Source organism: Kryptolebias marmoratus, linkage group LG1 (genome assembly GCF_001649575.2).
Source record: "Kryptolebias marmoratus isolate JLee-2015 linkage group LG1, ASM164957v2, whole genome shotgun sequence".
Lineage (NCBI taxonomy): Eukaryota > Metazoa > Chordata > Actinopteri > Cyprinodontiformes > Rivulidae > Kryptolebias > Kryptolebias marmoratus.
This window is the reverse complement of record NC_051430.1, coordinates 13,077,356-13,097,977: the sequence shown is the minus strand read 5'-3', so window position 1 is coordinate 13,097,977 and position 20,622 is coordinate 13,077,356. Positions and strand designations below refer to the sequence as shown.

Genomic DNA, 20,622 nt, shown 5'->3' with positions numbered 1-20,622 from the left:
AATAGATAAGCTAGAAACCTGAACTACTTCTAAATAAAATATTTTTCTTTCAGTTAGTGAGTATTATTTATGATGTAATTTTCTAATTAAATACTTAAACATAAATTTAGCTTTTAATTCAAGTATCTTAAATTATAGCAATCCTAATATAGTAAAGCTGACATTTTACAGTCCCCAGGTGTTTCATTATTGTGTGAAATTTTTGTCAGTCTTGAGGCAGAATAGTTGAACATGTTGTACTTGAACAAACAAGTAGTACATTGTTTTTTGTAAACTTTGTTGTAGTTTACAGTTTGTTCCAGCACAGACAGGTAACCTCAGACTGGACAGAGAACAACCCTCTGATTATATAAATGATCCGCTGAACTTTGAATTTGTTTATTCTCTCAGCTTCTTGATTTTCTCTACTTTTTCTCTGTGGAATGATCCCAAGTTGCTGACTAATCAGGCCATCAATTTGAGATTACAAAAAATACACAGAAAAAGCCAAGAAATGAATTGCTTTAGTAAAACGTACAAAAAAGGTCATCAGCCTGAATTGTATTTTTTTAAACTATGTTACAAGTGTGTCCTTGGAGTCCAAATTAGTTTATTTATACACAAACTTTTATTGTATTTCTAGTAAATGATGCTACAGTGTTTTTTTATTATCCCAGTAATATTTAAAATATGCAGTAATAATACAGAACACTGCAAAAATAGAAGCACTTGCACAATATTTCTCCTTTTTGCTCAAACTGTTAGCTGTTTGAGACAAGTTCTACTGTGTGGATGAGAACGTGTCCAACTTCTGGCTGCTGTCAGCCGGATATCAGTGCATACAACTTCAACAGCCTATTGTAGGAAGGAACTGACACATTTAATCTCATGTTAATATATGATATTAACAATATGTCAATATTGGTATGTTTAATTTGAAAAACTTGGAACATGAATTGAATTTTCTTTGTAGGTTCTTGTGAATATATAAAAAAAAAGACATGTCATTGTTATATTTCAAACAGGCCCTTCTATTGTACACATTAAAATTTGCTGGCAAAAGGAGCAATATCTAAATGAAGTTGAATTTTGAAAAGTTCTTTTTTTTTACCAGAATGCTGAGCTCATAAACTGGCTGCACACCATTTGTAGCCCAGGAGACAAAGTGGCTTGTGCTGCATTTCAAGCAGAGTATCAGCCGAGGCATCAGTTGAATCCATCCATCCGTTTTCTTTGCTTATCCGGGGTCGGGTCGCGGCCACTTGGGCCACCTCTTCTGGGGGAATCCCAAGAAGAGAAACAGCCGAGAAACAGTCCCTCCAGCGTGTCCTAGGTCTTCCCCTTGGTCTCCTCTCGGTGGGACGTGCCCGTAACACCTCACCAGGGAGGCGTCCAGGAGGAATCCTAATCAAATGCCCAAGCCACCTCAACTGGCTCCTCTCAACTATCCAACAGACCCTCCTCTCCAGAACCCCTGAACAGACCTTACCAGGGAGGCTTAAGAGTGTGATCCCTCTGTAGTTGGAACACTCTGCGGTCCCCCTTTTTAAATAGGGGTACCACCACCCCGGTCTGCCAATCCAGGGGGACTGCACCCGATGTCCACACAATTGTGACCAGGAGTGGGGGGTGATTTCTGAAAGTTTGTTTTACACCAGCTGAGAGTTATTACCCAACAAATCAGAACACCACAGGTTCGAAAAGATGCACCTGGACAACAGATTGAGTTCTCCCAAAAACATAATATTTTATTAACAAGTCAGTTAAAAACATATACTTATTAAAATCACCTTCCAGGCATGTAACACAATCCTAAAGGCATGAGGCAAGAAGCTGTCAGGAACCAGGAGGTTTTTTGTTGTTTTTATTCCCCTCCTCTACCACCTGTGGGTAATCTACATTGGCGGTGGGGCTACATAAGGAGTGGATGGCCGACTATTCAGCGTCTGAGTGTTAGCCAATTATGATAACCAGAGCCCCTCGCAAACTCAACCAGAGAGTAATCCTCTCTGTGTTGATTTTCTGCCTGAGTAATTTCCCCGTTGCTTCTCCTTCGCCAGGTTCGCCAGTGATTCCCTGTGGAAATTACGTGCGCTGGAGGCGCTTGGACTCTTCGGTGAGCTCACCTCGAGACGCGTTCCGGAGACTCCTGTTACGTGGGAACCCTGTCGGCTTCCCGTCTCCTCCTCCGCAGACCGAATTTACCTGTCCGCCCTCCAGCACCGCCGCCCCCGTCCCGGACCTCACCGCTCTGGACCCCGCACAGTTTTTTTCCGTTCAAGAGAAGCCTCCGCTGATTCATTCGTTCATCGTAGAGCCGGACGTCAGCTTAAAGTAAGTTCCGCTGTGGTTCTAGGATTTCCCACTGTTCCCGAACGCAACACTAACTTCTCTCTCTCGCTGACAGTCAGAGGACCGGACTCTTCCCCTCTCCCCGGAGCACAATCCCTCACTTATTGTTTGTGTTTGTTTCAATAAACCACCTCTACTAATTTCCTCGCTCTCGTGTGTGTGTTCCTGCATGTGGGTTAAAAAACTGGTACCCATCATGACAGAAGCAAGACAAGTAATTTAGATTATTCCACACCAAAAATAAAAAAAATGCAAGAACACAGCAAACAAATCAAAACCGAAAAGAAAACCAGTAAATTAAAACAAATCAAACATGCCAAGAGCACATATGGTAAATGTCTTGCACTTATAAAGCGCTTTATCTAGTCCAAGGACCCCAAAGCGCTTTAAACTACAATCATTCATTCACACACTGATGGTGGTAAGCTACATTGTAGCCACAGCTGCCCTGGGGCAGGCTGACAGAAGTGAGGCTGGCATCACACCGGCGCCACCGAGCCCTCTGACCACCACCAGTAGGCAAGGTGGATGAAGTGTCTTGCCCAAGGACACAACGGCTGAGACAGCCGGAGCATATAAACACCCTTATGCCTGAACACGATGTTCATTATGGCCAATCCATGATGAGCACTGAAGTCCAAAAACAAAACACCACTCAGGTTCAGATCAGGGGGTTGTTCCTCCCAACCACACCTCCCCAGGTCTCACTGTCATTGCCCATGTGAGCAATGAAGTCCCCCAGCAGAACAAGTGAGTCCCCATAAGGAGCACTCTCTAGAACTCTCTCTAAGGACTCCAAAAAGTGTGGGTAATCTGAACTGCTGTTTAGCGCATAAGCACAAACAACAGTCAGAACCTGTCCCCCCACACATGGGCAGAGGGAGGCTATCCTCTTGTTCACCGTAAACCACAATGTATGGGCAACAAGAATGCCCACTCCTGCTCGGCCCCTCTCAACAGGGGCAACTCCAGAATGAAAGAGTGTCCAACCCCTCTTGAGGAGACTGGTTCTAGAGCCAGAGTCCAACTATATCTAGCTGGAACCTCTCGATCTCGAACACCACCTCAGGCTCCTTACCCACCAAAGAAGTGACATTCCATGTCCCGAGAGCCAGCTTCTGTAGCTGAGAATTGGGCAGACAAGGTCCCCCGCCTTCGGCCACTACCCATTCCACATTGCACCCGAACTCTGTGGCCCCTCCCACAGGTGGTAAAACTACGGAAAGGGGGACCCACGTCTCCTCTTCAGACTGTGCCCAGCCGGGCTCCAAGGGTGAAAGCCCGGCTACCAGGCGCTCGCCAGCATGCCCCGCTCTAGGCCTGGCTCCACAGTGCGGCCCTGGTGACCCATGTTCGGGTGAGGGAAAACTCAGTCCAAAATTGTGACTCATCATAAGGGGTCTCTGGGCTGCACTTTGTCTGATCCCTCACCTAAGACCTGGTTGCCATGGGTGACCCTATCAGAAGCATGAAGCCCCTGATGACATAGCTGCTAGGATCATTGGGACACAAACGCCTCCACCGCGATAAGGTGACAGCCCAGGGAGAGGCATCAGCTGAATGTCCTGCTCAAATCCAGCAGCTAAAGCACATCACTGACGTAAACAAAACTGTTTTTGTTTTTCACTTCCAAGATCTAAATGTGATGAATAAAGTCAGTGAAACAGCTAAATATAATAAATAAAGGCCCTGTGTTAAATAGGTGATTTCTGGTGTTCCTCCCCTTCTCAACATCACTTCTACCCAGGGAATGTCCTTATTGTTAGTTCTTCCATCAGTGGAGTAAATTTTGAAATCCTTTTACAAAGTGACATAATTTGCAGGTTTCAGGTTTTGATTTCCTGAATCAACACCTTTTTGAGTTGATTTAAGATTTTGTTTAACTTGGGTTTTCATGTTTTGCAGCCCTTTGTTCCTTTTTATTTTAGGAAACAATAAAGTCCTCTTTCATTGCCCCTGTTGTTGTTTCATTATCTTTGTTTGCACCTGTGTCTCATTAGTCATACATATGATCTCTGCCCGCATATCCAAACTATTCTTTGCCATCTCGGTTTGATGCCTTGGTTAGTCAGGAATTGATCATTCCACAGAGCAAATGCAGAACAAACAAGAAGCTGAGAGAATAAACAAAGTCAAAGTTCAGCTGATCATTTATTTAAACAGAAGGAAGGTTGGCCTTTCTTCAGTCTGAGTTTTTCTGTCTGTGACAGAAACTAATCTACAACCTGAAGGTAAGCACTTCACAGAATGTACATTGAACAATAAACTATTGTTTTTCCAAGTACATGTCAACTGTGTGATCGACACAGTTTTATATAATGATGTAACACCTGTGGACTGTAAAAGTAAATGTCAGCTTTACTTTTTATATATTTTTTGTAGTACAATAGCATTGTTGCTAGATATTCAGATATTTGAAATAAAAGCTCTTGAATGTGTTTATGGTTTAAGTATTTATTCTGAAGAAAAAAATCATGAATAATACTCAACAACTAAAAGACAATTATTTTATTTATAAGTAGTTCAGGTTTCTAGCTGATCTATTCAGTGTAGATTGTGTGTGAGAAAGATTTGATCAGATATTACTCAAAGCGGCCAAAACACCACAGGTTTGCCAACAGGGCTGTCTACACACAGATACTGTAGGTTAAGAACAACAGATTGAGTTTTTTGCAAAAATTGTCATGTTGTAAAGAAACTAATAGCATCTACAAACTAAGTAAATAATTTTAGGTGAAGTTCTACATGAGTACTGCCGTGGCAAACATTGTGTAACCCAAATAAACACTGTCCGTTTGAACCTTTGTCTCAGATCACCATGAAGTGTACAGCCGTAGTTCTCTGGATCCTATCAGCAGTGGTCTGCTTGGGGAGAGGTCATCACCATGTAGGCCATGTCAAGGAAACACAGGACACCACCGTGGACAGCAGCAGCAACAGAGCCCTGGTGACTTCAGCCAACAAAGAGTTTGCCTTCCATCTGTACAGGAAACTAGCAGGTCTCGCTGACTCCCAAGGCAAAAACATCTTCTTCTCACCTTATAGTGTTTCTGTTGCCTTGGCTGCTTTGTCTGTAGGGGCACGAGGAGAGACCCACAGACAGCTTTTCAGTGGTTTATGGTTCAACAACTCCCAACTGGTCCAAACAGAAGTGAACCAGGCTTTTCATTCTCTCCTTGCAAACACAATGTCTCATGAGGACGTCAACGCAGGAACTGCTGTGTTTGTAGACAACCTCTTCAAGCCACAGCCTGAGTTCCTGGATGTCTTAAAGCACTCTTATTTCTCTGAGGGCTTCAATGTTGACTTCACCAAATCCACAGACACTGCTAATACCATCAATAAGTACGTTGCAGATAAGACCAATGGAAAGATCGACAAGCTGGTCGACAGCCTGGATCCAAGCACAGTCATGTATCTGCTCAGCTACATTTACTACAAAGGTAGAAATTCTCACATAAGATGAGATCTGTTTTGTTGTTGTTGTTTTATTCTGGGGTAACTCCTCAAAGTCTTGTTTCTCCTGATCACTTTCAAACAGGAAAGTGGAAAACTCCATTTGATCCTACCATGACCATGAAGGACAATTTCAACGTGGACGAAAACAAAAATGTATGAAACTGCAGTTTATTATAAACAAATTTGTACTAAAGCAGTCGTGCATTCTGACTCATGTGCAGTCCCCCCGCCCCTGCATAATGGGTAATGTTTGCTTGTTCCAGGTTTCAGTCCAGATGATGAAAGTGGAAGACCCCTTTTATGATTATGATCTAACAATTGGCACATCGGTCCTACATCTTCCCTTTAAGAACTCCTACTCCATGCTGCTGCTGATGCCTGGTAATATGACAGCTCTGGAAAATGTTATAAGCCCGGCCCATGTCACCAAATGGCTGAAGTGGACAGAGTCCTGGTAATAATATAAATCCTACCTAAATCCTTGATGTATTTTGCCCATTCAATACCTTTTGAAATTATTTTTCCTATTCCATTTTTAGGGATTGTGACATATATTCCAAAGTTTTCCATCAAGACTTCCTACACGCTGAATGATGTGTTGAAGGAAATGGGAATGACAGACATGTTTGGTGATCGTGCAAATCTGACTGGTATTTCAGAGGGGCAAAAACTGACTGTCTCAGGGGTAAGCATGGAAACACCATTCTGTTGATTCACCCGTTCTGGTGTTCGTTCTGTCTACATTTCGGCTCACTCTGCTTCATTGTGCCGTCAGGTTGTGCACCAAGCTGCCCTGGATGTTGATGAGGCCGGAGCCACAGCTGCTGCTGCCACAGGAATAGAACTCATGTTAATATTAAGTTGCGTTTGGCCAATTATAAAGTTTGATCATCCTTTCATGTTGCTGATTGTTGAACGGAGCTCAGAAACCATACTTTTCATGGGCAAGATTGTCAACCCAAAACTCTGATGGAGGAACTTTCTTGTTCAAGTACAGCTATTGTCATGAACATTAAATGCAAAGAAAAAGTTCAGTCTGATGTCTTTAATGATGATGTGGCAACTCTAAATGGGGCTGATGAATATTATAAGTTCTCACAACCCAAACGTATGCGGCTCAACAACACCACCCTGGGAATTTTACCCAGAAAATATTACCCCTTCTTAACGCACAAAAGTTCATAGTTATGCAAATATTTATGACATCCAAGACAGGATTACAGATTTAGAAAAGCATTTTTTTAAATTCTAGATGAAAATGCCAAGTTAAAATCCTCCTTTAACAAAAAAGGGAAACAGAAAACAAAAAAAATTCAGGACCGGAGGTTATCGGTAGAAGGATCAATGGTAGTGAACGACATCCACCAAACACCACAAAAAGAACACAACAAAACCTTTAAGACACCAAACACGTAGTGAGACCACCCCAAACTCAGGAATCACAACACACAGAAGAGGAAGACATCGCCACCAAACCTCAGCAACTGAAAAAAAGAAAACACAATTAGTGGAGGTTCAAAATCTTCAACTAAATATAACAAAATGGCAAACAAAATCAGATTACAATGTAAACAAATTTCAGCCCAAACCAATATTTCAACTGGGTTTGTCTGGTCTGGGGTTTAGATCAGAGCTAGGTTATCCGTGACCCCTCAACTGTGCATTGTGACCTTTGACTGAGAAACTCAAGCTGGATAAAGAGCCAGAACTTCCTAGAGAACCAGGCTCTGCTGCGGTTCCAGTTTCCCCTGCTCCTCCTCCTGATCAACTTGATGTTTTAAATGAGATGCAAAGGACTTTGAAGAAAAATGTGACTGACAAAGAATCAGCCAGCACAGAGGTAAAGTCAACTCCGACACCCTCTGCTGAACCTGATTTTACAGAGTTTCCTGCTAACCTGACTGAGAAACTCAAGCTGGATAAAGAGCTAGAACTTCCTCGAGAACCAGGCTCTGCTGAGGTTCCAGGTTATTGCATTTTATTTGAATTGCATTACAGTGTATTTTTGTATTAAAGTGGCAATGAACTGTGTCAAAGAAGGAGATTGTGCAAATGTAACAAATATATTTTTTACTTGTGTTTTATTGTTGGGAAAATTATCAAGAAATTAACATACTCAATGAAACGTACCCAGGTATCACAGGTACAAAATGTCCTTTGAGGTGAATGTTGATTTTCAAGGATTTATTCAGAAAACTGTTGTGAAAATTTGATATTTTCATTAAAAGTAGCTACTGTGCACTCAAATCCAAACAAATATTTATCTTTTTACAGTGCAACTGTATGAAATCAAGTGGTAAATGATTATTGATCATAATAAATCACACTATAGTGTGTCTAGCTACTCTTAAAATGCTTCTATGGGTGCTAAATTCACAGTTTAGTGGTTTAAAATGCTGTAGGTCAGGATTTAAAAAATATATATATATATAGTCTTTTTATTTCCCATGAATATATCCAACATAGTGAAATGCTAGAATTTTAAAAACATAACAATTATATATTTAATTCTCTAAATCAGCCTTAAATTTATTTTTAATATCAACAAATTTCTCTGAGCAAAATGCTTAAAAAGCAAAGAAATAATCATTAAGAATGGAGAATTTTGAATCCCATAAAAACATGGAATATTTAACACCTTAAATCACCTCTGACCACTCCATCTTCAGAAAAGCACAGAACCTCCAGGTGGTTGCTATGGGACCGCCACAGCAGCCAGCAAAAAGCAATTTTAATTGGAAACTCCTGGGTGTGACTGTGTGTGTAACTGAGTGTGAAGCAGAGATTATTACTCTGCTTCTCCGGTTGAATGAAGGTTAAAAAGCTAAATATCAATAAATCATCCTTTCGTGACAAACTTACAGGTGATGTAGTTGTTGACATTCCTCTTGAACTCCAAGCCCATGTAGTTGGGGCTGAACTGGAATTTGATGGTGAATTTGATGTCCTTCTCGGGCTTGTTGCAGTTCACCAGCACATTCGGGTCGAGCACCGTGCTGCAACTCTCCGCCTGCTCCCTCTTCACCAAATACAGCTTGGAATACTCATAATCTCTGCCTTGGTCCGCTTTGGGGCAGATGATATCCATCTTGTCCCCGATGTCTGGGTAGATGGGAAGGCCTTTTCCAGGAAGAAATCTGGGAGAGGAAGGGGGAGAAGAGTAAGACAAACTGTTACTCATAGATAACAGAGATAAGTCTGGAAAAACAGCCACATAATTCAGCTACAGTTCATATAGTTTTAATAGTTTTAGCTGTGGGAATTAGGGGTTTCGATTTGTCTGACATGGTCTTTCAGGCGGAGCGTTATTCATTTTGTCTCACAAAAACACTACAGGCAGCAGCTTGATGTGATTCAGAACGAGTCAAGAACAAGTGAAGGTTTTTCCTCATACTTGGATTTGAATCAAAGCATACCAAAAGTTTGCAAAGAAGAGTAAGAAAGCTGTTGCGACACAAAAATGGTTGCCGCGGTCGAGGCTGTGGATCGAATTATGTGGAAAGAACGCAACAGATTTCTTCAAAAGGGACCTGCACCTCGAAGTATTGCCAACGTTGCTACAGCTTCACAGAACAGTGTGCAGCGATCGGCTGAGAGGTTAAGGCTTTCTTGGTACATCTTCCCTCTGTCATGATCATCTTCTGGAGGATTAAGATAATCCATGTGACCTTACAGTACCTCTCCTCCTCGCTCTCTGTCAGATCAATCAGATCAGCTTTTGTTCTCTTTTATTCACTAAAAGACAGGGAACAGGAGGAGACCCAGTGTGTGTGTGTGTGTGTGAAGAGTAGAAGCAGAGGTGCACAGCAGTGTGTTTGGGCAGTGCCTATGTGTATATGTCAGCAAAATAAGCTGAGGTTGCACTCCTGTTGGGGGTGGTGGTGGTGCAGATGGGCTGAATCATTGTTCTTGTCAGGTTTCTCTGACGTCAAAGAGAAAACAGCTTGGTGGAAGACAGACTACAGGACTCAGATATCAGGTAAGTGTATTTATTTACAGTAAGAAGTGAGATGACCGGAACGGAAGTGGAATCTGAAAAGCGGAGGAGAAACGGTAAGTGATCAAACGAGGATCTTAAATGAGCGATAAACGAAACAACTGATTGGAGGCTTACTAAATAGTCAGGAGAGGTTCTGCATCNCCGGAACCAGACTGGAACGTCAGGCAGACAGGAACTCACTAAGAGGACGAATACAAAAACACAGGTAAGTAAATCTGTAACTTTACAGGCAGGTTACTGAGCTGGCTCGAAGACTTTACCACGAGGTAAGCAATGCTCCAGCGCTGATCTGGTTCCCACCACAGCCTTAAATACAGCAACTCATCTGATGCCTCATCTCCTTCAGGTGTGCAAAGGACCTGCCTGACTCCACCAGTAGGAGGAGCCAAGCATGTCCACCAGGAAGTGTCAACAAAATCACCGATTACAACAGTTCTGGGCTTGTTTGGGGCTTAAAATGTCAACATGGTTCATCTCTGCTGTCCCCGTTAGCCAAGCATTAACCCAGACAGCCGGACTGACCACAAGTGTGTTTATGTACAAGTGTGTTTGTGTGTGTGTGTGTGTGTGCTGGCAAAACATATCAACCAATGAACGCTTGTAATGGAACTATCATGAGAAATCATTGGCTGCACACCTACAATTTAACTTGTGGAGGCAACGTTATTCAAGATGGCCACCAAAGTGAATCAACCTTATCACAAAATTTTTTCACTAAATGTTACAGTTGCTGAGAAGCTTGATGTGGTGGTAAAATGACTCTGAATACTCTGAGCCCAAACAAATCGGCAAAGACTTTTGCTAAAAACTTAAATGTGCAAAACAAAGGGCACTACGCATTCTTTTAAGAAATAATAGTTTCATTTTTATTGAAGATGGACACGTTACAAACCATATTATTTTGAATTTCAACTTTTTAGTCAGGGATTTCTCTCTAGTCCTCAAAGACTAACTTTATTTCAGACTTTGGCTTTTTCATACTCTGTCTACAACTGAATTGCTTTTAGAAAATTTTTGTTTTGCCAAGTCACAAACGCTGACCTCCAAGTCATTCAACCACAAAAAGGCTCCTAAACTCTGGAGATGATCCAGTGTTGTCTGCACAGAACATTACTTCACGAATTAACAATTTGATTTGTTTTGTTTTGTTTCTTCGAACATGACTTTTAAATATTGTTCATCTGCCATAGATATAATTTTTAGTCCTGACATTTAAGACCTTTGTTTGTTTACATCAGTTTTTTTAGGCTCACATTTCATAATATGCTGTCAGGTACAAGACCTGAAGTTAAAAAAAAGTGGAAAAACAGCCAACTTTTGATGAAGATCACCTTAGGATTCAAAGAAAGTCTTGCTGCTTGGAAACAAAATTTTAAAAATGAGGAGATTTATATCCTTTGCTTAGCAAAGTATGTTTCAAATTTATTACAGTAAATTTATTATTGAAATAGAAGAGTGAATGTGGATTGATAGCATTTCCTCATTGTCCATGTATTTATCAAAGAAGACACCAGACAACAAAACTTTTTCTTTGTATTTAATGTTCACAGCAACAGCTGTGCTTGAAGAAAGAGTTTCTCCATCAAAGGTTTGGATTGACAATTTTGCCCATGAAAAGTATGTCTTTTGTGCTGCGCTCAAGCATGATCAGCATGAATGGATGATCGAACTTCAGATCCGGGACAAAGCGGAAGGACAGAAGTTTGATCCCAATTCCTGTGGCAGCAGCAGCTGTGGCTCCGGCCTCATCAACATCCAGGGCAGCTTGGTGCACAACCTTACAACAAAAAGAAGCAGAGTGAGCCAAAACGTAGACAGAACGAACACCAGAACGGGTGAATCCACAGAATGGTGTTTCCATCCTTACCCCTGAGACAGTCAGTTTTTGCCCCTCTGAAATACCAGTCAGATTTGCACGATCACCAAACATGTCTGTCATTCCCATTTCTTTCAACATATCATTCAGCGTGTAGGAAGTCTTGATGGAAAACTTGGGAACATATATGTTGAGCTCCCTAAAAATTGGGTAATAGACAAAATAAATAAAAATCAATTCAAGCACTGATCTGGTAGAACAAGGCAAGGATTTAGATGGGACCTATTGATTCTCCCAACCTGGGCTTCATCCACTTCATCCATTTGGTGACATGGGCTGGGCAGATAACATTTTCCAGAGTTGTCATATTGTCAGGCAACAACAGCAGCATGGAGTAGGAGTTGTTGAAGGGAAGCTGGAGGACCGATGTGTTAATTGCTTGGTCATAGTAGGTTTTAAAGTGTTTTTCTTCTATTTTCATCATCTGGACTGGAACCTGGAAAAGTTAAACTTTAAGCCATTGGGGAAATAAATAAATATAGCATAAACATGCATAACAGCGCACTGTTGTAACTCAAATAAGTTCAGAAAAAACTGCAATTCTGAACCTTTTTGTTTTCGTCTACATTGAACTCTTCCTCTCTGGTCATGGTAGGATCAAATGGAGTTTCCCACTTTCCTGTTTGAAAGTGATCAGGAGAAACAAGACTTTGAGGAGTTACCCCAGAATAAAACAACAACAACAAAACAGATCTCATCTTATGTGAGAATTTCTACCTTTGTAGTAAATGTAGCTGAGGAGATACATGACTGTGCTTGGATCCAGGCTGTCGACCAGCTTGTCGATCTTTCCATTGGTCTTATCTGCAACGTACTTATTGATGGTATTAGCAGTGTCTGTGGATTTGGTGAAGTCAACATTGAAGCCCTCAGAGAAATAAGAGTGCTTTAGGACATCCAGGAACTCAGGCTGTGGCTTGAAGAGGTTGTCTACAAACACAGCAGTTCCTGCGTTGACGTCCTCATGAGACATTGTGTTTGCAAGGAGAGAATGAAAAGCCTGGTTCACTTCTGTTTGGACCAGTTGGGAGTTGTTGAACCATAAACCACTGAAAAGCTGTCTGTGGGTCTCTCCTCGTGCCCCTACAGACAAAGCAGCCAAGGCAACAGAAACACTATAAGGTGAGAAGAAGATGTTTTTGCCTTGGGAGTCAGCGAGACCTGCTAGTTTCCTGTACAGATGGAAGGCAAACTCTTTGTTGGCTGAAGTCACCAGGGCTCTGTTGCTGCTGCTGTCCACGGTGGTGTCCTGTGTTTCTTTGACATGGCCTACATGGTGATGACCTCTCCCCAAGCAGACCACTGCTGATAGGATCCAGAGAACTACGGCTGTACACTTCATGGTGATCTGAGACAAAGGTTCAAACGGACAGTGTTTATTTGGGTTACACAATGTTTGCCACGGCAGTACTCATGTAGAACTTCACCTAAAATTATTTACTTAGTTTGTAGATGCTATTAGTTTCTTTACAACATGACAATTTTTGCAAAAAACTCAATCTGTTGTTCTTAACCTACAGTATCTGTGTGTAGACAGCCCTGTTGGCAAACCTGTGGTGTTTTGGCCGCTTTGAGTAATATCTGATCAAATCTTTCTCACACACAATCTACACTGAATAGATCAGCTAGAAACCTGAACTACTTATAAATAAAATAATTGTCTTTTAGTTGTTGAGTATTATTCATGATTTTTTTCTTCAGAATAAATACTTAAACCATAAACACATTCAAGAGCTTTTATTTCAAATATCTGAATATCTAGCAACAATGCTATTGTACTACAAAAAATATATAAAAAGTAAAGCTGACATTTACTTTTACAGTCCACAGGTGTTACATCATTATATAAAACTGTGTCGATCACACAGTTGACATGTACTTGGAAAAACAATAGTTTATTGTTCAATGTACATTCTGTGAAGTGCTTACCTTCAGGTTGTAGATTAGTTTCTGTCACAGACAGAAAAACTCAGACTGAAGAAAGGCCAACCTTCCTTCTGTTTAAATAAATGATCAGCTGAACTTTGACTTTGTTTATTCTCTCAGCTTCTTGTTTGTTCTGCATTTGCTCTGTGGAATGATCAATTCCTGACTAACCAAGGCATCAAACCGAGATGGCAAAGAATGCCCTGGGTAGAAGTGATATTGAGGAGGGGAGGAACACCAGAAAACACCTATTTAACACAGGGCCTTTAATTTATCACATTTAGCTTTTTCACTGACTTTATTGATCACATTTGGATCTTGGAAGTGAAAAAAACCCAGTTTCGTTTACGTTAGTCATGTGGCTTAGCTGCCGGATTTGAGCAGGACATTCAGCTTGAAAAATGTGTTCAAATTGTAAGAATTAAGCTCTTTAAAACAATCTATTTCTCAGTTTAAGAATTTATTTAACACACATGGAGAGTACAGACTGGAGCGCTGGACCACAGATCCAACCAGTCAGAAGGTTGTGGCTCCTGGACGGAGATTACAGATATCGTCAGGGCCTCATCAACACTTCCAGGAAGTGATCGTCATAGCAACGAACTAAGGGGGCCTTCCTATCCTCAGGGCATGACCAGCTCTCTGCCAATGAACCCCTGTTGCTCTGGAATGTAGGATCAATGACGTTTTGCTTGTTGGTTGAGGTAGGCGTGTAACTAATATATCTTTTAAACAAACCAGAAGTTTACTACTCTGAGAAGCCATGGTGAATAAATCCTCAGAAAAGAAACCCTGCCCTGTCTCTCCTCGGAAATACAACAACTTAATCACACAAAAGTACCAACAATACTATAAATTAACCATGAAACATAAAAGTATAAAAGATAAATGAAATATAATCAGGAAAAGATCAAAAATATGTTTCAAGCTGACGCCTCGGCTGATACTCCGCTTCAAATGCAGCACAAACCCCGCTGACCCAGCTCGCCACTTTGTCTCCTGGGCTAAAAATGGTGTGCAGCCAGTTTATGAGCTCAGCATTCTGGTAAAAAAATAAAAATAAATTTAAAAAACTTAAAAAAATAATTAAAAAATTCAACTTCATTTAGATATTGCTCCTTTTGCCAGCAAATTTTAATATGTACAATAGAAAGGCCTGTTTGAAATATAACAATGCTGTGTCATTATTTTAAAAAATATTTACAAGAATACACAAAGAAAAATCAATTCATGTTCCAACTTTTCAAATTAAACATACCTATATTGATGGACTGACTTCTTAGTTCAAATATGAGGTTGTAGATTGACTGTAAATAAATGTTGACCTAAATCCATGTTCCCTACCTCTGGATTAACATGAGATTAAATGTGTCAGTTCCTTCCTACAATAGGCTGTTGAAGTTGTATGCACTGATATCCGGCTGACAGCAGCCAGAAGTTGGACACGTTCTCATCCACACAGTAGAACTTGTCTCAAACAGCTAACAGTTTGAGCAAAAAGGAGAAATATTGTGCAAGTGCTTCTATTTTTGCAGTGTTCTGTATTATTACTGCATATTTTAAATATTACTGGGATAATAAAAAAACACTGTAGCATCATTTACTAGAAATACAATAAAAGTTTGTGTATAAATAAACTAATTTGGACTCCAAGGACACACTTGTAACATAGTTTAAAAAAATACAATTCAGGCTGATGACCTTTTTTGTACGTTTTACTAAAGCAATTCATTTCTTGGCTTTTTCTGTGTATTTTTTGTAATCTCAAATTGATGGCCTGATTAGTCAGCAACTTGGGATCATTCCACAGAGAAAAAGTAGAGAAAATCAAGAAGCTGAGAGAATAAACAAATTCAAAGTTCAGCGGATCATTTATATAATCAGAGGGTTGTTCTCTGTCCAGTCTGAGGTTACCTGTCTGTGCTGGAACAAACTGTAAACTACAACAAAGTTTACAAAAAACAATGTACTACTTGTTTGTTCAAGTACAACATGTTCAACTATTCTGCCTCAAGACTGACAAAAATTTCACACAATAATGAAACACCTGGGGACTGTAAAATGTCAGCTTTACTATATTAGGATTGCTATAATTTAAGATACTTGAATTAAAAGCTAAATTTATGTTTAAGTATTTAATTAGAAAATTACATCATAAATAATACTCACTAACTGAAAGAAAAATATTTTATTTAGAAGTAGTTCAGGTTTCTAGCTTATCTATTCAGTGAAGATTGTGTGTGAGAAAGATTTGATCAGATATTACTCAAAGCAGCCAAAACACCACAGGTTTGCCAACAAGGCTGTCTACACACAGATTCTGTAGGTTAAGTACAACAGATTGAGTTTTTTGCTAAAACTGTGATGTTACAACACAACTAGTAGCATCTACAAATGAGTAAATGATTTTAGTGATGTTCTACATGAGGTTTGCAAAGGCAAACATTGTGTAACCCAAATAAACACTGTCCGTTTGAACCTTTGTCTCAGATCGCCATGAAGTGTACAGCCGTAGTTCTCTGGATCCTATCAGCAGTGGTCTGCTTGGGGAGAGGTCATCACCATGTAGGCCATGTCAAGGAAACACAGGACACCACCGTGGACAGCAGCAGCAACAGAGCCCTGGTAGGTAGGTACATTTATTTATATAGCACTTTTCAGCACAACGCAACTCAAACTTCAGCCAACAAAGAGTTTGCCTTCCATCTGTACAGGAAACTAGCAGGTCTCGCTGACTCCCAAGGCAAAAACATCTCACCTTACAGTGTTTCTGTTGCCTTGGCTGCTTTGTCTGTAGGGGCACGAGGAGAGACCCACCAACAGCTTTTCAGTGGTTTGGGGTTCAACAACTCCCAACTGGTCCAAACAGATGTAAACCAGGCTTTTCATTCTCTCCTTGCAAACACAATGTCTCATGATGACGTCAACGCAGGAACTGCTGTGTTTGTAGACAACCTCTTCAAGCCAGTCTTAAATAAAGTTAGTCTTTGACGACTACAGAGAAATCACTGATTTAAATGTTGAAGAAAATGTTTTTTGGTTCTGAAGAAAATTGAAATTCAATACAATTTGGGGTTTGTAATGTGTCCATCTTCAATAAAAATAATGTCCTTTGTTTTACACATTAAAGGTTTTAACAAAAGTCTTTCCTGATTTGTTTGTGCATATAGTATTCAGAGTCATTCTACCACCACACCAAGCTTCTTAGCATCTGTAACATTTAGTAAAAGCAAATTTGTGATAAGGTTGATTCATTTTGGTGGCCATCTTGAATAAAATTGTCTCCAAAAGTTTAATTGTAGGTGTGCAGCCAATGTTTTCTGATGATAGTTCCATTACGAGCATTCACTAGACTAGTTGATATATTTTGCCAGCACACACACCACTCATGGCAGCAAGTGCCAACTAGCGACTCAGAAGTTAATGTACGTATACAACATTTTGATTCTGTACATTTTACCAAGTAGTCATTAAAGACACCAGAATGAACCTTTTCTTTGCATTTAATGTTCATGACAATAGCTGTACTTGAACAAGAAAGTTCCTCCATCAGAGTTTTGGGTTGACAATCTTGCCCATGAAAAGTATGGTTTCTGAGCTCCGTTCAACAATCAGCAACATGAAAGGATGATCAAACTTTATAATTGGCAAGCAAGCAGATTTTAAGATGGCAATTCCTGTGGCAGCAGCAGCTGTGGCTCCGGCCTCATCAACATCCAGGGCAGCTTGGTGCACAACCTGACAGCACAATGAAGCAGAGTGAGACGAAATGTAGACAGAATGAAAACAAGGAAACGTGCAGCAGGATGTTCTCTGTCCTTACCTCTGAGACAACCAGGTTACGTAGCTTTGAAATACCACTCAGATCTGCATTAGCAAACATGTCTGTCATTCCCATTTCCTTCAGCACATCATTCAGCGTGTAGGAAGTCTTGATGGAAAACTTTGGAATATATGTGTCACAAGTCCTAAAAATAGAATAGGAAAAATAATTAAAAAAAAAAAAANTTGATGGAAAACTTGGGAACATATATGTTGAGCTCCCTAAAAATTGGGTAATAGACAAAATAAATAAAAATCAATTCAAGCACTGATCTGGTAGAACAAGGCAAGGATTTAGATGGGACCTATTGATTCTCCCAACCTGGGCTTCATCCACTTCATCCATTTGGTGACATGGGCTGGGCAGATAACATTTTCCAGAGTTGTCATATTGTCAGGCAACAACAGCAGCATGGAGTAGGAGTTGTTGAAGGGAAGCTGGAGGACCGATGTGTTAATTGCTTGGTCATAGTAGGTTTTAAAGTGTTTTTCTTCTATTTTCATCATCTGGACTGGAACCTGGAAAAGTTAAACTTTAAGCCATTGGGGAAATAAATAAATATAGCATAAACATGCATAACAGCGCACTGTTGTAACTCAAATAAGTTCAGAAAAAACTGCAATTCTGAACCTTTTTGTTTTCGTCTACATTGAACTCTTCCTCTCTGGTCATGGTAGGATCAAATGGAGTTTCCCACTTTCCTGTTTGAAAGTGATCAGGAGAAACAAGACTTTGAGGAGTTACCCCAGAATAAAACAACAACAACAAAACAGATCTCATCTTATGTGAGAATTTCTACCTTTGTAGTAAATGTAGCTGAGGAGATACATGACTGTGCTTGGATCCAGGCTGTCGACCAGCTTGTCGATCTTTCCATTGGTCTTATCTGCAACGTACTTATTGATGGTATTAGCAGTGTCTGTGGATTTGGTGAAGTCAACATTGAAGCCCTCAGAGAAATAAGAGTGCTTTAGGACATCCAGGAACTCAGGCTGTGGCTTGAAGAGGTTGTCTACAAACACAGCAGTTCCTGCACTGATGTCCTTATGTGCCTTCTTGCTTGAAAGGATTGTACAAATAGCCTGATCTACATCTGTTTGAGTCAGATAGAAGTTGTTGAAACCCAGACTATTGAAAATCTGTCGGTGGGTCTCTCCTCGTGCCCCTACAGACAAAGCAGCCAAGGCAACAGAAACACTGTAAGGTGAGAAGAAGATGTTTTTGCCTTGGGAGTCAGCGAGACCTGCTAGTTTCCTGTACAGATGGAAGGCAAACTCTTTGTTGGCTGAAATCACCAGTGATAATTTGTTGTTGAAGCTGTCCATGGGGGTGTCTTGGACATGACATGGATGGTGATGACCTCTCCCCAAGCAGACCACTGCTGATAGGATCCAGAGAACCATGGCTGTACGCATCATGGTGATCTGAGACAAAGGTTCAAACATGCTGTCTTATTTAGGTTACATTGTGTTTACCACAGCAGCATTTATGTAGAACAAGATCTGAAAGTCATTCACATATTAAAAGGCCTCCCTCAAAAGATCAGTTTCTGCATAAACGTAAAACACGCCAGGTGTTTTGGTATGTAGACAAAGCTCATATGTAAATTTTAAAGTGTTTAACCTTTTGAATAGCATTTTAGACCAAGGTGATTAGTTTGTTAACAATTGAAATAAGCACTTTAAAATGACATGAAGATAGTAAGAACATTAGTCACCTTTATCATTATTAAAACTTTGCATGTCTAGGCACCTGAATACATATCTGAACTCCAATCATAAACTTATTTTATATAAAAGACAAACATTTTCAATAAAACCAAACTTCTTACCACTAGGCAGGTCTAACAGGTAGAGCTGTTGAAGAGAAGGAAAAAAGACCATACATATAAAAACACACAGTGACCTCAGCTAACTGGACACAGGTGAAAAAAATGAAGACAATCAAAGGCAGAACAGCAGGAAAAAGGGAATAAATGAAATTTCACTAGCTCCCCTTTATGTTAAAGTTTCAATCAAAGATCTTGTTTGATCTGTTAGTGCTCAGAGTATATGTTAGGAAAGACTCTTATCTACTACCAGATCAAATTCTAGTTCAATATCTCTAACATTGACTGAGTTAGAGTCATTTTTGTGCTGGCTAATGCTGAGTAGCTGTGGTGCCTATTTTGAATTAGACTGACTCCAAAAGTTAATCAGTTGTAGATGTACATCCACTGATTACTTCCTGAGTTTCATTAAGATCTGTCCAGTGGTTAATGAAATATTTTTGCTAACAGACAAACACACATACACACCTTTCAGTTTTTACATATCCAGAATTCAAGTTTTAAATTTTCTTAAGAATTTACTGCAGAATGTTCAACTTAAATGTCACGCACTTCACCTTTTGAGATGTCTGAACTTCCCAAATTTTTTTGCAACTCTTCTCATTCCCACAAAGTTTATACTTCCTATATAGTTTTTATATCAAAACATAGTCATGTCTTCTTTCACACAGTGTCTTTTATTTTAGAACTTAGTTTCTTCTTAAAGCCCCCCAGAGTGCAGCATACACACATCTAAGCGTTCACTGACTTTTATTGTACCTGAGCTCAGATTTTTCTCTTCACAACTTGAAGTGAAGAGTTCTTCACTTGTCATCTTTACTACATGAAACACTGTAGATGCATACAAATGTATCTGATGTGTCTGCCACATACAGGTCAGGAATATTAATTAATACGGTACAGTTTACTTTTGCCCAGTGACTGTTTGAGGCTTAAATTGTACTCTTCGTTACTGCCTGCCTGAGGGCTGTCAAGGAGTGACAGGGACCGGTGTGTCCCTGATGACCTAATGAGCCACTGGCAGTAACTTATTTAGTTCTCTTTACACTTCTTATACAGTTTATACATAAAAATATTGGTATTTTGTCAGGTTAGAATAGAACAGACTCAGTAGAGATATGCACGTTTGTTGCAACAAAATATTCAGAACTGGCATCAGTGCTGCGTCTGCTCCTCTGGTATTCCACCGCCAACTCTTTGGTAGATAGGTAGGTAGGTACATTTATTTATACAGGTGCTGGTCATAAAATTAGAATATCATGAAAAAGTAGATTGATTTCAGTAATTCCATTTAAAAAGTGAAACTTGTATATTATATTCATACATTACATACAAACTCATATATTTCAAATGTTTATTTCGTTTAATTTTGATGATTA

The 20,622-nt window shown here is 40.0% G+C and overlaps 4 protein-coding genes and 1 long non-coding RNA gene across 5 annotated transcripts in view; 2 read left to right on the top strand and 3 right to left on the bottom strand.

Annotated features, from left to right (window-relative positions):
• Positions 1-4,427: 4,427 nt before the first annotated feature.
• On the top strand, positions 4,428-6,824 carry LOC108236565 (serine protease inhibitor A3K-like). The gene is given in 6 exon segments (XM_025006125.2): positions 4,428-4,562; positions 5,144-5,774; positions 5,873-5,943; positions 6,054-6,276; positions 6,330-6,475; positions 6,566-6,824. Coding segments are annotated over 5 exon segments (1,260 nt in total). The 5' UTR covers positions 4,428-4,562; positions 5,144-5,149; the 3' UTR covers positions 6,761-6,824.
• A 1,805-nt stretch (positions 6,825-8,629) lies between these two features.
• On the bottom strand, positions 8,630-8,971 carry LOC119617065 (ephrin-B1-like). The gene has a single exon (XM_037975897.1). The coding sequence runs from the start codon at positions 8,969-8,971 to the stop codon at positions 8,630-8,632; it is 342 nt and encodes a 113-aa protein (XP_037831825.1).
• A 2,341-nt stretch (positions 8,972-11,312) lies between these two features.
• LOC108236563 (serpin A3-5-like) lies at positions 11,313-13,731 on the bottom strand. Its single transcript, XM_017417313.3, has 6 exons — positions 13,596-13,731; positions 12,384-13,014; positions 12,215-12,285; positions 11,906-12,102; positions 11,658-11,805; positions 11,313-11,567 (listed from the first exon to the last, which is right to left on the bottom strand). Exons 2-6 carry the CDS (start codon positions 13,006-13,008, stop codon positions 11,373-11,375), a joined length of 1,236 nt encoding a protein of 411 aa, XP_017272802.1. The 5' UTR covers positions 13,009-13,014; positions 13,596-13,731; the 3' UTR covers positions 11,313-11,372.
• A 2,353-nt stretch (positions 13,732-16,084) lies between these two features.
• Positions 16,085-16,737, top strand: LOC112450544. The gene is made up of 2 exons (XR_003039197.1): positions 16,085-16,221; positions 16,307-16,737. It is a non-coding gene; the product is annotated as an uncharacterized LOC112450544 (long non-coding RNA).
• Positions 16,738-17,077: 340 nt separating this feature from the next.
• The window catches only part of LOC108236493 (serpin A3-1-like), an 8,688-nt gene continuing 5,143 nt past the window's right edge, over positions 17,078-20,622 (bottom strand). The window contains exons 5-6 of the mRNA XM_025006168.1: positions 17,416-17,560; positions 17,078-17,330 (exon numbers count right to left, since the gene is read on the bottom strand). Of these exons, the coding sequence (XP_024861936.1) occupies positions 17,142-17,330; positions 17,416-17,560 (334 nt within the window). The 3' untranslated portion in view covers positions 17,078-17,141. The remainder of the gene's footprint in view (positions 17,331-17,415; positions 17,561-20,622) is intronic.

What these genes read in the sequence shown, in the direction of transcription:
- LOC119617065 (XM_037975897.1), bottom strand. Translation starts at nt 8,971, where the DNA reads ATGAGTAACAGTTTGTCTTACTCTTCTCCCCCTTCCTCTCCCAGATTT.
- LOC108236563 (XM_017417313.3), bottom strand. Translation starts at nt 13,008, where the DNA reads ATGAAGTGTACAGCCGTAGTTCTCTGGATCCTATCAGCAGTGGTCTGC. An exon ending in ATGTAGACGAAAACAAAAAG is followed by an intron (nt 12,103 to 12,214) that starts GTTCAGAATTGC and finishes TAACTTTTCCAG; the next exon opens with GTTCCAGTCCAGATGATGAA. An exon ending in ATGAAGTGGATGAAGCCCAG is followed by an intron (nt 11,806 to 11,905) that starts GTTGGGAGAATC and finishes CCCAATTTTTAG; the next exon opens with GGAGCTCAACATATATGTTC.